This window comes from Danio rerio, chromosome 17, assembly GCF_052040795.2.
Source record: "Danio rerio strain M-AB ecotype USA chromosome 17, GRCz13ab, whole genome shotgun sequence".
Lineage (NCBI taxonomy): Eukaryota > Metazoa > Chordata > Actinopteri > Cypriniformes > Danionidae > Danio > Danio rerio.
Genome location: NC_141037.1, coordinates 31,947,759 through 31,964,506, shown reverse-complemented (window position 1 = coordinate 31,964,506; position 16,748 = coordinate 31,947,759). Strand labels below are relative to the sequence as shown.

General features: G+C 34.1%; 1 protein-coding gene across 4 annotated transcripts in view; it reads left to right on the top strand.

Moving 5' to 3' along the window:
• The first annotated feature begins 349 nt into the window (after positions 1-349).
• Positions 350-16,748, top strand: part of itsn2b (intersectin 2b) — a 47,144-nt gene continuing 30,745 nt past the window's right edge. For 2 of the 4 annotated variants that reach the window (XM_087288951.1, XM_087288950.1), the window contains exons 1-6: positions 353-538; positions 10,924-11,093; positions 13,019-13,111; positions 14,483-14,546; positions 14,662-14,828; positions 15,844-16,050. In XM_087288951.1, coding sequence (XP_087145077.1) covers positions 11,087-11,093; positions 13,019-13,111; positions 14,483-14,546; positions 14,662-14,828; positions 15,844-16,050 — 538 coding nt within the window. In that variant the 5' untranslated portion in view covers positions 353-538; positions 10,924-11,086. 4 annotated transcript variants of the gene reach the window in all.

Below are 16,748 nucleotides of genomic sequence, written 5' to 3'. Positions count from 1 at the left end.
CACTTTCCTCTGAAAGTAAAATTGGGCCATCTATAATAATAATAATAATAATAATAATAATAATAATAAAATGATAGAGTTCAGGATTTTTTTTAGCTTCTCTTGTTAAAGAAGTACATATAAAAATTCATCAACCTATATATTACATTACAGAATTACAATAAACTTTTCTGGACTGCTACTACTTTTTTTCAAGGTCACATGGATAGATGGATGTGTTCAGTGCATGTTGTGTTGTTGGCAGAGAGGGGGCAGCAGTGTGTCTGTCAGCTGTTTAAACACACACCACACTCACGCAAAACTCTCAGCCCCTCCCATCAGCTCTTAAGCGTCCGCGCTCGTCCCCGTCGTCAGCCATGTTGTTTGTCTGACAGCGCCGTACAGCAACAGGTTGTCAAAGATTCTTTATATAACATTGCGGAAATCATTTAAAGAAACCCCTACGGCCGATGCTCTTTCATTTAATTCCGAGGGCCATGGAAAAGGATACGTTTTCTTCCCAGGAGATCTCGCCAAGTCAGTAATGCTGTTGTGTAATGTGAGTACCTCCTAATAATACTGCTCAGATATCTGCTCGATTTAGTATGATGTGCTGTTTTCATCCCTTACAAATGGCTACAGTGAAGTAAGTTACGATACATTTGATCGAAACATGTTTTCTGGGAGTTATTTCTTGGTTTTACTTTAGTTGAAAAAGTGTCTGGTTTCACGAGCTTTAAAGTCCTCCACAGCTTCATATTACAATTATTCAGAGCTCACAGTGAGTCCCATGTCTCATTTCATGTTAAAGAACTGATTCAAAGTGCTTTCAAACACCAAGGTTTCTTCACACAAACCTGCCGGACGAGTGTCTAACTCGTCTGTCTGCCTTTCACCTACAGATATGAAGCTGTAGCAGTGTCTAGTAGAGCTGAACAAAACACATAAAAGCGAGATTTATTTGCTTTTATCTTGTTTGTTGTAATGCCACAGTGATTCTTACATGACAATTACCGGAAGATGAGCTAATAGACTGTGATGATGCTGGCTGTGTTTCAAAACCTAACAACATTTTGGGCTTCAGGTCAGCGTTTCCTCTCCATTCATTGGTTTGGCATTTATGCATTGATGTCAAAGCAATTTTAAAAAGACGTCTTGGGTCAAACAATGCTATATTTGTGCTGTCAGTGAAAAGCTAATATGTCTAACTATCGTTCAAAAGAGACTAGTCATCAAAGAGACAGATTAGATAGACTTCATGTGTAGTCATTCATTCCTGTAATCCATATTTGATGACGAGACTCTTTTAGGACTATTGTTATACTAAAATAAAACGTTATAATAAACAAATAGTTCGAACTATATATTTAAAACGAGTTGAATCCACATAATTATTGATTGTTTTTTAGGGGGGGGGGGAACTAAAATGTTTTATGTTCAATCAAATTAAATTTGTAAAAACAATTAAGTTAGCTTAACCGATTTGTGTTGGGACAACATGAAGGGATTGTGTGGAACAGCCCCAATTTAGCTCCATTTTAATAAAAAAAATTTAAGACGTCTCTTAAACACACAATGTTAGATCATAAAGCGTCTAACCACCTTCAGAAACCATTCATTTAATTAAGTATTATATATATATATATATATATATATATATATATATATATATATATATATATATATATATATATATATATATAAGCAATAACTTAATATACTGTAGTTAGTTTATTTTCAGTCTTCTTTTAGTAAATGTCCTTTCACACTTCTTGTGACTGAAAAGGTCAATTGTATCTTATTTTTGTCCTCCTTTTAGGTGAATAGTCAGGAAATGTAACCATTCACCATGGACTTTATGATTATTTGCCAAATTAACATTACCTGACCATATTTTGTGTTAGAAACAGATCGGGTAACAGTATTGCATGCTTTTTTATGCTTAACTTCCTAGCGGACTTATCTGCCTTTCCATCACGAATGCTCAAAACAGCTCATGCGATGTAAGCAGACTAACGAACCGATTCATTCTACCCCTGTGTTACTGTGGTAGAGCCTGCTGGCCAAATGATTCATTTACAGCTAGAAAAACAACTCAAATATTTACTTCACATAGAAAATGAGACATTTGGGAAAATCGGCCATGATTGTATAAAGGGTTAATCAAGAAATAGATGCTGCTGAGTCAGTGTGGCACTCTGTTTTACTTTTAGGGGTGATGTACTAATATTTTAATGCACTGAAAATGTAATGAGGTGAAGTTTCTTTTGCTGTATTTAACAATGTAAACAAATATTGAATAAGACTGTAACCCAGCTAAGTTGTCTAGCTGTTTACATTTATGAAGATTTGTTGACATTGTGAGAATTGCTACAGGTAATTTTATAAACATCACATTGGAGAGGACTAAAATGATAAGCAATAAAAAGCTGCTAAAGTAATATAGTTAAAATAACTAATTTGTGAAGTAATTTTAATAAATTAATGCTAGATTAAAACCCAAAACCTAATTGAAATAAGTACTGAAGTATTATTTTTACTTTTATTTGTAATTATGTAATTACATGCTGAAATTAATTTAAAAACAAATACATTGTAGACAAATGAATTGAATTTTTTTAACAAATGCCCATAATTAAAATGTTAGAAAATGTTAAAATAAAAGCTGTGTTCAAAACACTATACACTGTAAATAATAATAAAATATCACTGGGTAAAAATATATATTTTTATTATACTTGTAATACAGCCAGGGAAATGTTGGCAGAGCAAGTAAAAATATAAACTACTTGTCCAACAACTGCAAGCAAGATCCTTGTTTGGCCCTGATGTATCTTTATGAAGGTTCAATGAGGTTCTAGTATCGTGGTGTTTATGAACAGTGTGTATGTTCTCTTCTGCACTGATGGGAAAGCATCAGACAACAACAATTCTCAGAATGTACAACAGCTCAAGATATGAAGTCTTTGTGTCAAAATACGGCTATAGTTACTTTCAAAATCACAAAAATGAATAATTAAAAACATAATATTTTTTAAATAATACATTTACAGCATAATAAATTTAATAATACAAATATAAATAAACTGTGTAGTGAAATTAAATTTGTACCATCGCCCTCAGCATCTACGGTAATATGGGAGAATTTTTTTTCTCTGCACTCTCTTCCACAATAAATCCTTTCATTTTCAGAGAACTGAGAATTTGGTTGCATGCACACACACACAAGAAGAGAAAACATCTGACACACAGACAGTGTTTGTTGGACTTAATGTGACTTAATGCCCTCTCCGAGCACAAGGCTGTGGGTCCAGAGCATTTGTTTGTGACCTCTCGACATCCTGTTTCATTTTTGCTTTCTTGCCACTTCCTTCATTTCTTTGTGGTTTGTTAAATCACACGCAGGCTAAAAGCAGGGGGTGGTGGGTCGTGCTCACCGATGACATCACCGTCTGTTTTGTAGCTTTAACATCACTCGTATCATTAAAGTGGGTGAAGGTAAATTTACACAACTGCATTGAGTTTTGTATAGTGTTCCAATATTTCTCAGAAGTAATAACAGATTCAGTTACTGAAAGTTGCCAAGCACATCAACATATATGATTCTAACAATTTTGGTTTTGTTTTTGAAAAGCTGGTTCTTGGATTTCCACTGTAGACCAGGTGATGCAAAATTTTACTGTGCTGCAAATAGCATGCAAAGCCACAATGAAATTGTATTGGCCTATTGACTCTCTAGGACTGCAGGGGTTGTGGGCGGTTTCTGTTTGACTGTTCTGGAATATGTAAATGAGAAATCCATGTAGTTTATACAATTGAAGTTGGAATTATTAGCACCTCTGTTGATCCCCAAATTCTGTTTAACGTAATTATCGTTTTTCTTATGCATCTAACAGTTTGGTTATGAAAATTATTTTTTTTTAAATGACTAAAACTGAAACTTTGTTTTCAGAAGTTACATTTGAGTATTAAAATTATTGCAAAAAATAAATAAAAACAGCCTATCTATTTTTGCAAATGAACTTTACATATATGCTTTACTTGTTTTAAAAATCTTCTGAAATTGCATCCTTTTCGTTTAGCATTTTAATTGTTATTTGATCTAGTATTAATTGTTTTCAGAACTTTGGGCTTATAAGAAATTAGAACTGATATAGCAGGGATAAATTACTTTTATTAAAAATCAAAAATAAGTGTTTGCTACATATGGAAATGAACAAGCTTTTGTGATCAACACAATTGAGTTCTTTAGGACAACTTAATTCAGGGTTCATACAGTTCTGAAAAACCTGGAAAAGTCATGGAATTTTGACAAGGCATTTTTCAGGCCTGCAAAAGTTTTTGAAAAAGAAATAAACCCGAAATGTTTTGGAAAAGTCATGGAAATTTGTTCAAGAGATATCAGTGTACTTGCATATATTTGAGATGATAGGATCAAGTAAAAAAAAAAAAATGTGTGGCGTACTGCGAAGAATTCTCGTGACGTTCTCTCTTCTCTTCTCGGTTTAAAAAAGAAAAAACACGCAGTTTCAGCTTCGCCTCATTTTTCACTCACTTTTACCTTAATTCAAGCTACATTTTTGAGTGTCGTGTTCAGAAACAATTTCTAACTACAGAGGGATGATACTTTGTGTGCTAAAGGCTAATTTGTACGCTTCTTAATTCCAAATTTTTCACACACACAGCAAGATTCTTTCTAAACTTTTTTATAAATATAGAGATAAATATAAACTAGGTAGATCGTCACATATTTTTTGATATACTGTAATAAATTTGAACAATCATTTTTTCTTATTTACCACTTGTATGTAGACAATAAACACTAGAGGCTCTATTTTACGATCCATGCGCAAAGTCCAAAGTGCAGGGCGAAAAACCATTAGGGGTGTGTCAGAATCCGCTCTTGCTATTTTAAGGACGGAAAAATCTGCTTTGCCCCATGGCGCATGGTCTAACAGGGTTGAGCTTATTCTCTTAATGAGTTATGAATGTGCTTTGAGAATAAACCAATTAGAATCTCATCTTCCATTTCCTTTAAGAGTCAGTTGGTTCACGCCATGACGCATTTGCTATTTACATGACGACTTTGTAAGTGGAAAAACTGAATGCTTCATTAGGGAGAAAACAGTTAAACAGAGCATCTACAGGCGAGAATGAGCTTCCTCATTCTTTAATTTCACTTTTACTCTCATGGATAAGGAAACATGTTGTACGCACAGACATCCATTAGCCTATAAATAATTAATTTTGTTTGTTAAGCGAAAAGATTTGTTTCAAAACTATTTCTAAATTCAGTTCTAATTACCAGCAAACAAATATATGAACAATAATAACGAAGTGTGGTCAAAAAACTGAGTTCTATCCAAATACACAATCTATGCCCTATATGGTCTAAAACCTGACAAGTGGGCAAATCTAAGCTTGTTTGTAATAAAACAAATATAAATATGCATTTAATAAATAATACTGCTAATAATAATAACATTTATACAAAAGCAAATTGTTATGAATAAACAACTGAAAAAGCCCCCCCGAGATGAAGAAGGCATGAAAGTATGGTTTTTATATTTATGTAGGCTAGAAAATAATAATTTTTATAATTGTAATCCTTTAAGTATTTTTCATCTGTTAAGATATTTGCATATTACTGTACACCATGTGTGTATTAAGCAATGTGTCAGCGAGGTGCACAACTAACGCACTCTGCAATGGAATATAGACCTGCATCTATTAAGTTCCTCAAAATAGCAACGTGCCAGCAATGCACCTCAACATGCCTCCTTTTTTAGACCAGAACGCTTATGGGCATTCTATTTAAACAGCGTGCAGAAAAACATCAAAACGACTCTTTGCTTCAAGCTGAAACTAGCAAACAACAATTGCGTCATGCACATTGCGCGGGTGTATGATAGGGCCCTAGGTCATGAATATTTACCTGAAAGTTTTGCAAATGTCCTGGAATTTTTTTAGTAAAAATGTCTAAGAACCCTGTTAATTGTTTTATGTTCAATCCACATAAATTTGTTACATTAACTTAGTTGATTTGTGTTGGGACAACATGAATGAATTGTGTGGAACCTTGCAATTTTTTAAAAAATATTATTATTATTATTTTTTACAGTGTATAAGGTTTAAAAAGGCATTAAGCATCAGATTACAGACAACATAATTGTGTGCACCCTTAATAACAAAGTATTCCTGTTAGTGCAGACACTAATTATGGTTCTTATCTTAAATAATTATTGTAATTGTAATATTTTAGAAATGTGCTGTTTTTTTATTGTATTTCTGATCAAACAAATGCAGCCTTTGTGAACAGTTTTTTTCCAAAACTTTTAAACTGCTTCATATAACTATGAATAATACCTTATATTTGCAATAATTTGCGTCCTGATTGTAAATGCAAATAAATGAATCCCTCTCTGATTAAGAAAATCAGCGAGAGCATTTTTACTGTGTCAAATGGGGGGAGAGAAAAAGAGAAAAGGGAGTGATATGACACAAATGACAAGCATGCCTCATCCAAACAGTTTTCTGGAAGCTTGTCCTGTCTGACTACATTCTCTTCCTCTATAGACCTGCTCTCACAGCCCAACCACGTTATTGACACACATCACTTTATGTCAGCAGTATTTTTTTTATCTGCTGTTTTTAGTGCCGTTTATATTGCAATTGGTAATTGGTTTTTGAGGTCTGATAGCTGAGATCTTCAACCAGTTTGTTAATAAATACAATTTAATTTATTATATATACTGTGTTAGCCAGGCTAATGTTTGTGCATTTTGAGATCAAAAGCTATACAACTACAAATTTACAGAAATGTTGGTAATTTAAGTGACTATTCAAGATGCCCCCAATCAAATGTGTTTCTCAGAGCTATAAGGACACAAAAGTACAGTACTTTAGCAATCTAATAGACTACTTTTGCATTTTTTTCATTGTAGCAAGCATAACAGCCTTTTGGAAGATAAGCTGATTGTTAACATTTGTGGTCAAGTTGGTGGTGCAGGAGATGAATTGATAGCTAATGATTTTGTAAAACCAAAAGCTTCTCTTTAAAAAGAATTGGGGAAAAAAACTAAAACGTATTAGCTCAGAAATTCAGAAAAAGTATTTGTTTAATGAACGAATGGATTTCTATTTGAATATTTTTAAAACTGTTTCCTTTCAGCATTATTACTACAGTCTTTAGTAACATTATTCTTCAAAATCATTATGTTAATGCAAATTCAGTATTCAAGTGTTAATGCTTTTTATTTTTGTGTAAAGGCAAGTCACATATTTATGAAGCACATTTCATACACAATTGTATTTCAAAATGCTTTAAAGGTCCCATGAAGTGCTTTGAAATCTGCATTTTAATTCAGTGTTTCAAGTAATCTCAACCGAAAAAAGAGAGAAACTTTTTCCTCCCCTTTTTAAAAACAGCCAATAGCCTTTTGTTTTATCACAGCTCAGCCAGTGAGAGTAATTGAGCTCGAGTGCATCAAATAAAAAGCAAATTAAGCGTCTTGAAGGGGGTGGGGCATGTCAGATACTAGAGAGCATTTGATTGGTTATTATGATTTATTGAGAAACTAGTTTGAGGTGACGTGAAAAGAAAAATCATTGCTCCATATAGGTGGAAGTGACAAACTACAAGATTTACATATTTCCATCAGTTTTAAATCTTCTAAACACAATTTTTTCACTGTTTTGAAGCACACTAGATTATAGATATCCTAAAAACTAACAATACTGATACTAACATCTAAAGAACTTTTATTTTAATTTCATGGGACCTTTCATGGGTTTCAAATAAACCATATGGTTAAAATAATCACAATAAGTATAGGAAATAAAAACAACAACAAAGCAATTAAAATATTTTAAAATAGATCAAAATGTGTTAAAACAGGTTTAAAAGAAAAAAAGGAAGATAGACTAACACCAAAGCTGCGTCCCAAATGGCACACTATACACTATGCACTTGTGCCCTATTATGCACTTACACACTCAACAGCATAGTATATGTATGTCATGTTGTCCTAAATGAAACACTCTTTTTTTTTTTTTTTTTTTTTTTTTTTTTTTTTACTAAGCGGAAATTCAAACTGTTTTCCTGAAGACATTTAACTGTTGCCAATTAGTGAAATAAATGACCAAAAAATCCAACATCCAACATCAGTGACCGAAAGCTTTGTCCCTTCCGCTACAAAGCTGCGGCCGTTGAGTGAACGAATTGTCCATCATTTCACACTTCATTTTACTGGTTGAATAAGTGCATCATCCAGGTAATTAAAGTGCACTTAATGTTTTTAAACTTTTCAGTGTGAACACACTACTTAAACTATTTATACTACAAAATGGCGTAAAATAGTGCAAAAGTATGTGATTTGAGACAAACCTCAATTTTTTTATTTGAATGTGCTTGTTTACTGTATAGATGGATCTCATCTGAACCAAACACATTTTTGTTCAGGATTGCAATCAATGAAACGTTGAAAGAACAGCATTTAAATGGATTTTTGTTTTTGGTGACCTCATCCTTATTGTTATTATTATTCTGTTTTTTTATTTTTTTATTTTTTAAAGGTTTATTTTTGGCCTTTTTGCCTTTATTAGATAGGACAGTATTGAGACAGGAAGCGAAGTGGGAGAGAGAGAGGGGGTAGGGTAGGGAAATGTCGTCGAGCAGGGAACTCGCGACGCCCTGACGTGCTATTGCACCATATGTCGGTGCGCTAACCACTAGGCTATTGCGCCGACGTTTTTTAATTTTTTAATTTTTAATTTTTTTCTTTTTTTTAGGAATAATAAATGAATAGCTTACCTTGTGGAACCAAACTGTTGAACTGTGGTCTACATGTCTGTGTGTTCAAACAAATTTATATTAGTTTATGTATGTGTGATGACTCCAATTAAGAAGATGTGTGTAAGATATAGGTGGCACAGTGGCTCAGTTGTTAGCACTGTCGTCTTACAGCAAGAAGGTCGCTGGTTTGAGTTGAGCCATTTGGCATTTCTGTGTGGAGTTTGCACGTTCTCCCCATGTTTGCATGGGTTTCGGGTGCCCTCGCAAGTCTAAACACATGCTGTATAGGTGAATGTAATAAACTAAATTGGCCTTAGTATGTGTGTGGGAATAAGCGTATAAAACATATGCTGGAATAGTTTTTGGTTAATGCCACTGTGGTGACCTCTGAAATAGAGAATAAGCCGAAGGAAAATGAATTTAATGAATGAGATCAAATAAGCTCTGTCTGTCTGTATGTTTGTGTGTCCTTGTGTGAGTAAAATTTACTCAGTTTAGATCAGGGGTGGGCAAACTAAGTAAAAGTTTAACAAACAAACTAACTAAAAGTTTAGCTACAACTCTAATCAAACACACCTCCTTATAGATTTCTAGTGATCTTGAAGAGGCTGATTAGCATGTTCAGGTGTGTTTGATTAGTGTTGGAGCTAAACTTTGCCCACCCCTTGTTTAGATAGTATTTGGTCCCTCTCTAAATTGAGTTGAAGTAACTCAGGTTAATGAGACACTAGCTATGTTTCCAGCCAAAGTTTATGTGCAAAACTGGATTGTCGCATAAAAGACGTGGGAAAAAAGCAGCGTGTCCATCTAACGAGTCAAAGCAAACAAAATAGGTCACTTCCTGATTAACTGGTGCCAAATATCAACAGTAGAAACAGAATTTGCTGCAGTGTGAGTGTTTTCTTCATCTAAGGAGCAAGTCATTTATTAGAAGATAATCCTGACACGCAGTGAACGCGTGGTGGCGTTTGAATGTGTGAGACGCACGCAGAAACTAATCTCCTAAACTAATACTTTAACAGTAAGGCATTTTAGATTGACCAAAACAACATTTCAGATGTTTTACAGTGTGCTCAGTTTGCTGGTTTATCCATTCACACACATTTTCATCATCACAGGATCTCTTATAACAAAATCCAAAAATATCGCATACTGAAATTTGTGATGTAAAAGTGTTTCCATCGTAGTTTATGTGCATCTTTTCTCATCGAATAAAAAGTGTATCCTACTCATTTATGCGCATACGTTTTTTTATGCGCATTTTCAAATTTTCTGCGCATCATGATGTTTCCATCAACCGTTTGCACATAAAAATAGGTGGATTGAAACATGGCTAATGAAAGGATTAATGAGGTGATGATTGAGCCCTGATGATAAACACCTGCTGTTAAGAAGCAGAAACGCAGAAGAGAAACACAAAACTACAACTGACTTCAGTCACAGCCTTAGATGAAATTAGCTGAAATATGATAGATTGAATATCTCAAAATCTCAGCAGAGCATTATTAACTAACTCCACAAACTGCAGCTTTACTTATCAACCTGTTTGCCCTTATTTAAAAAGGGACCAAAAATTCTATGAACTGAGTAAATTTTAATCAGAGGATTTTGCTGCGTATAGACTATTGAGGTTACCTCCAGTGATATGTAACCATTGTGACCCATTGCCCATTTTGATCTTAAGATATGACTGACGGCTTGTTTCCGTATGTGTACATGTGCAAAGATAATGTCAGACTAATTAATTTAACATGTGAATCAGAGTTGGTCAATGCCCACTACTGACCTCCACCACTGACATTTACCGGAATAACATTTACTCTGTAATTTAGTCATGCATGATGAACACTTGTATCATAAGATAACGTTGAAGTCATTAATAGGAGAATAGCGATCCTGTAATAAAAAACTATCACAAACTGATAAACCTGCCATTGTTTAAGACGTGCATAGAGCATTTTTATTCAGTTAAAAGCATTTGCATGGGAAGTATTTGTATGCCTCTCTTCCCTCTTTACTCCCCTTCACACATCCCCTCTCTCTCTCTCTCTCTCTCTCTCTCTCTCTCTCTCTCTCTCTCTCTCTCTCTCTCTCTCTCTCTCTCTCTCTCTCTCTCTCTCTCTCTCTCTCTCTCTCTCTCTCTCTCTCAGGATGGAGATAGCAACAGCCCTGCACTCCTCTGCTTGCATTATTAATGGGTGGAATCTCTCTCTTTCTCTCTATACGTGTCTGTGTGTGGTGCAGATGACTGAGCTAGCCAGCTGAGACGAGGAGATCAGGACCGCTCTCCTCATATCCCTGCCACCTGCAGCCATGAATGGTAAGAGCACTGCTTTATATTTCTCTCTCTCTCTCTCTCTTTCTGTGTGCGTGTGTGTCTGTTTACTCATGTGTCCGAACCAACAGGATTCGTGTGTTTGCGCACAGAAGACCTTTAGCCTCATAAAGGCATTAGAACACGAGTCCTTTCTATTTGTCATGTCATGTTCATATTTGCGATTTGTGTGCATTGGTATAGCAGCTCTCACACACTGCAGCATAACCGTCCATTCTGATTTCTGTCTGTCAGCAGACCATCTGTCAAACCGACACGCTACTGCTTGCTGATTAGTTTATTTGATAACTGCTTGGGTTTAGGAATGCATATTTTTAGACATTTTTTTTCTTATTTGCTTTTTGATTTAAAGCCTGACCATGCTGGGGTTAATAGGTTAGTTTTGTGAGTGGCACGAATGCCTTTTTTATTTGAGATTGTTATTATTAATATTATTATTATTATTATTATTATTATTATTATAATTATTATTATCATCGTCATTATTATTATTATTATTTTATGATTTAAAATGATCTATCAGATAATATTTTTTTCATAAGACAAATTAGTGAAAATCTGAATGTTAGTACATTCTGCAAATTTTTGCTCAAAACTGATTTTTAAAGCAGAGATGTCCAAACTAAAGCCCGACAGGCCAAAGTTGGCTCATGGTAACCTTTGATTTGGCCCACTTTTCGGTTTGAGAAGAGAAGGAGAATGATGGGGAGCATTGAGGAGAATGGCCTTAACAGAGATCGACATTTTGAATTTAACCTAATCTCTTTTTTTTTTTTTATAGTTTAGTTGAGCTACAAAAAAAAAAAAACTAAAATTAAACATTTTAAGTGTCGTAAATGAATCAGATAAATCAAAAAAGCAAATATTGTCTCTTGACGGATAGAGGACATTGCACAAACCATTGTGAGCAAATCAATGCAAAAGCTCGACTTGTGTATTCATATATATAATTTTTTATTTTTCAATTTTACTGCATTAGTTCATATAAAGCAGTTTTCTAGTTTTAAATAAAAATAATTTAGCAAATTTACAAATTTACAGCAATTTTAATGTAATACAGTTTGCTATATTTAGGCCCAATCCCAATTCTACCCTTTCCCTTTAACCCTACTTGTTGTTTTGCGCGTTCATGTGAAGGGGTAGGGGTGTCCCAATTTTCTTTAGCTTGAAGGCGTAGGGCTAAGAGGAAGGGCTAGATAGCCCTTGAAACAGATTTTTAAGGACCACACTCAAAACCAAGGGGTATGAAAATTTCCCAGAATACACCATATACAACAACAGCATGGCTGCACACACAAATCATGAGATGCACAAATTTTTATTTTTATTTTTTTGGTCATTATGATGAATTTTTACAACAAACAAGCATATGTTTTAATTCATTTATAACGACACTTGTTTTACTGTCATAACTTTTAAAAAAAACACAGCCTTCAATGAAGTTGGGATTTTGGCCCTTCGTGAGTAAAAATATGGGCACCCCTGTTTTGAAGGCAAATAATGTCACTTCCTCTTCCATATATATTTTAAAATGACAGACCACTATTGTTTTTATTAATACATGTGTGGTTAGTTGTTGTTTATATACCTTATTTTATTTTATTATAATTTCTTTTGCAATTTGTAAATATTTAAAGATTTTGTATGCTGTCTGCTGTTTGTAATGTTTGGATATTTTCAAGGCTTTGTGCACTTGTTCTGTGACTGAAAGACAGAAGTGATGTGCCATATCATTCAAAAAGCCTGACTCTGCAAAAGGCTACTATAGCTTGATTATAATGGTGCATTCAAATATTCCTGCTGATATTACAGTACTGAATTTCTCAGCAGCAGTCATATTGCTTTGGTATTAGTTTAATTCCCTCTCTCTTTCTTTCATCTTTCATTCTTTTTGTGTCTTCATTTCTAAGGTGGTCGGAGTATTTGGGCTATAACCCCAGAGGAGAGGGACAAACATGATCAAAAGTTTGACAGCCTCTTGCCAGCTCAGGGCTATGTTACAGGTAAGTGCTGGGCAACCATTAATATAAAGGATTGAAATAACTTTTATAAATGGGTCAAAGACAAAAGGGTTTTCAAGCATTTAAGTAATAATAATAAAGGTTTTTCTTAAGCTTTACATTTATTTATTTTTTAAATGTACATTTGAATGTTTCCTTTTATTGATTTGATTAATAGAATGACAAAATTTACTATACTTTATTTTTTATCGGGATTTACAAAACACTAAAATAATCAAAGTAGGGCCCAAATAATTGTTCTAGTTTTGTTTTTTGTTTTTAAAATTACACAGCTTTTATATTAAAAATGTTCACATTAAAAAAACAACATGCATGTGCACCGGCTCATTGTAGCTACCCTGCCTTAATCAGGGTATTCGTCAGTACTTGATTATTGAAATTTTAATCAAGTGAAGTATATTTTTTAATAACTACATGTCAAAAGAATTTTCATTTTTGCATAAGTACATCTGTTATGCTTAAGGATGAGCCCTTTTCACCTTTATTTTGAATCTTTTTGCTTTCACAAAGTTTTTTTTTTTAATTTTTTTTATTATTATTATTTGAATTGCAATTTAACTCATGAATTAAATTTGATGTCTTTGACTCAATCACACTTTAATGTTACTGAGAAATCCTTCACCACCTGTGTCTCAACGTCAAGCTGCTTACGATAGGTAAGATAGTTGAGGGAGGGAGCTTTACATGCTGCAATTTAAGAAAATGTGCAATTACATAAACACCATCAAATAAAAAGATCTTCATTTGTTTGACAGCACAAGTGCTGCAAATCCTCACAACGCAAACAATTGTAAAAAAAAAAAAACGTGCTTTATTAACGCAAACAATTAATAAAACATTTATGAAAACACCTGCATTTTCTCACAATAAAACGGAAATATTTCAAGGAGACCCTAAAACATGACAGATCCAGCTATTTAGGCTATTAAATACTGAAGACATGTGAATCAGGATGTTAAAATAAATAAACAAACAACCAACTCACTTTTCAAAGATGACCTACAACTTCACTAAACAATCGTCAGAGCGCAGTGATGTTCATCGCGTTTTTGGGTTCCCTTGAAACATTTGCGTTGTGTTCCGATCTTTTTTTACGCAAAAATTGTTTGCGTCGTGAGAAAATGCAGCACTTTTTTTTATGTGTATGCGTTTGAGGATGTTCATCATGTGTGCGGAGAATGGATGAATATCTGTTTTAAATTTGCTGGCTTTTTGCTGGTAATTGCATGTGTTTTCTTTAATTGCTATCGGCCATCTGAGCTTTGACATAATAACCATTGTATAAAACACAACAGAAATAAACGTGTTTTCACTTGTCTATGTTTCTCATAAAACTTTTGTGTGTGTGTATAGGGGAGAAGGCACGGAACTTCTTCATTCAGTCAGGGCTTCCTCAGCCTGTGCTAGCTGAAATCTGGTAAGAAAACCTCAGATAATCATTACATAATCTGTTTTAAAAAATCAGATATCATACTTGCCTTATTCATGATATATTGCTCAGATTGCTTTGCCTGTTTGTTTGTGTATGGCAGGGCCCTGGCTGATATGAATAAAGATGGTAAGATGGACCGGCTGGAGTTTTCTATAGCCATGAAGCTTATCAAGATGAAACTTCAGGGGCAGAATCTTCCCACAGCTTTGCCCATCATCATGAAGCAGCCACCAGTGCCAGCTCCAACTATGCCAGCAGCACCTCTCGGTATGCTGCCAAACTACAATATAACCAGCAGAGCAGTGATCTGAAAGGGCACTGAGATTAAAGCACTCTTGTTCTGAGATGAAAATTCAAAGCCGGACACTGTTTGGCATTGTAATTACAGAGTATGTATGGTAATCTTTATGTAATCAGTAATAGAGTACAGTCTTATTTCTTTTTTTTTTTGTCCATACTACTGTGACTGACAACAAGAATCCACACATGAATGCTGTTTAAACATCAACACTCATTGTTCCGCAAACCTGGCCTGCTTATAAAGGTCATTTATGTAGAGGTCATTTAGAGGGAAAGTACATTCAAAAATAAAAATATCTGCTCAACACAAAGAAATGTATGTTAAAGAATGTGTGAAAGGAGACAACTTCTGATCTGCACTGACTTCAGTATTATAAAAAAAGCAACTATTTTATTACCCACATACATTTTGTGTTCAACAAAAGAAAGTAACTCAATACTGTTGATTCAGCTAGGCAAACCCCACAAAAACCCCACTTCCATATTCTTGAAATTCCAGTAAGTGACAGAAATTTCTTTTTTGTGATAACTTATTTTCAACAAGTGTCCACAGGAGTGTATGAAAGCAAAAGCGGCCCATTTAATGACACGTTATTAGTATACTTGTTGGATTATTAGTAGATACCATTTGTAAACAATGCAACAAAAGTGCAAAATAAGTTTAAAAATGACCTATACTTCCTTATTTGCTGGGTAAACCTCAATCCCCCATGAGAGTCCTTCTGACAGCAGGTGCACAGTTTGACCGTCACAAGGTGCAGTAGAGCTCTAATGTGGAACAGATGGTTCTAAACATGACCTTCAAAGCAGCCAAGACTATCTGACAATCTTCAGCTTGTCAGATTTAGGAAGAAACTGTTACATTTTTGGTCTTGTTTTAAGAATGAATTGTTTAAAAGGCTTTTTGTTTATTGAAAGCTCAAGGTTTGTTGTTGTATTTTTTAAAATATGTCTGTTTAAAGCTGCCCTTCTGTCTTTGTAGGAATGGGAGCTATGCCAAATGTACCCATGATGCCCAATGTGCCCATTCTGACCCCCATACCTATAGCGACCATGAGCCCTATTCCAGTCATGACTCCCATGATGGGCACAGGACTGCCAGTGTCAATGATGCCCACCATCAGCTCTCAAACCCTGCCTAATGGACCTATTGCCATTTTACAGCCGTCTCCCATGCCTCTCACTTCCAGTAAGAGATATTTAATGTTCACATGCCAGCGCAGCCTTAACCAGTTACAAATACTACAGTATTTGTTTGTCTTTGTTAACTTTAGTTAATAAAAAAAGTTGAAATGGGAATAACAAATGCTCTAAAATATTGTTAGATTAACAATGTTAAAGAAAACATTAACTAATGAGTAGGCCCACACAGAATCTGCATGCACAGAAATCCACAGATTTCCGCAGACTATCATTGAATCTATTTATTTACTTGTGTAAATGTGTAAATTTATATCTATTCGGTTTTGAAATTTCAGTAATATTATTGACTAATATGAAAATGTTTATATGATTTATTTACAATACAGCTTGTAAAGTAATATTTTCGATCTTTTAGTAGATGTGTTATATAAGAGACTTGCTTTGTTTACCAAATAAATGGATCTAATTGGATTTGCATCGGAAGCATTAAATAAAAGTTAAAAATGTATTATTATTTATTTCATATGTTAAGCTTTTAGTTACGATACTCCCAAATTCATTCCACATAAATCTGCAGATTTTTTTTTTTTTTTTTTTTACAAAATTCTACGCAGAAATAACGAAAAATGTCCGTAGATTGTGGCTGGCCCTACTAATGTGCCTTTATTTTAATGTGTTAAAGTGCTTATTTAGATTAATTCAATTCCTTAAAGTGACCTTAAAAGCACTTATGATGTAGTAAAA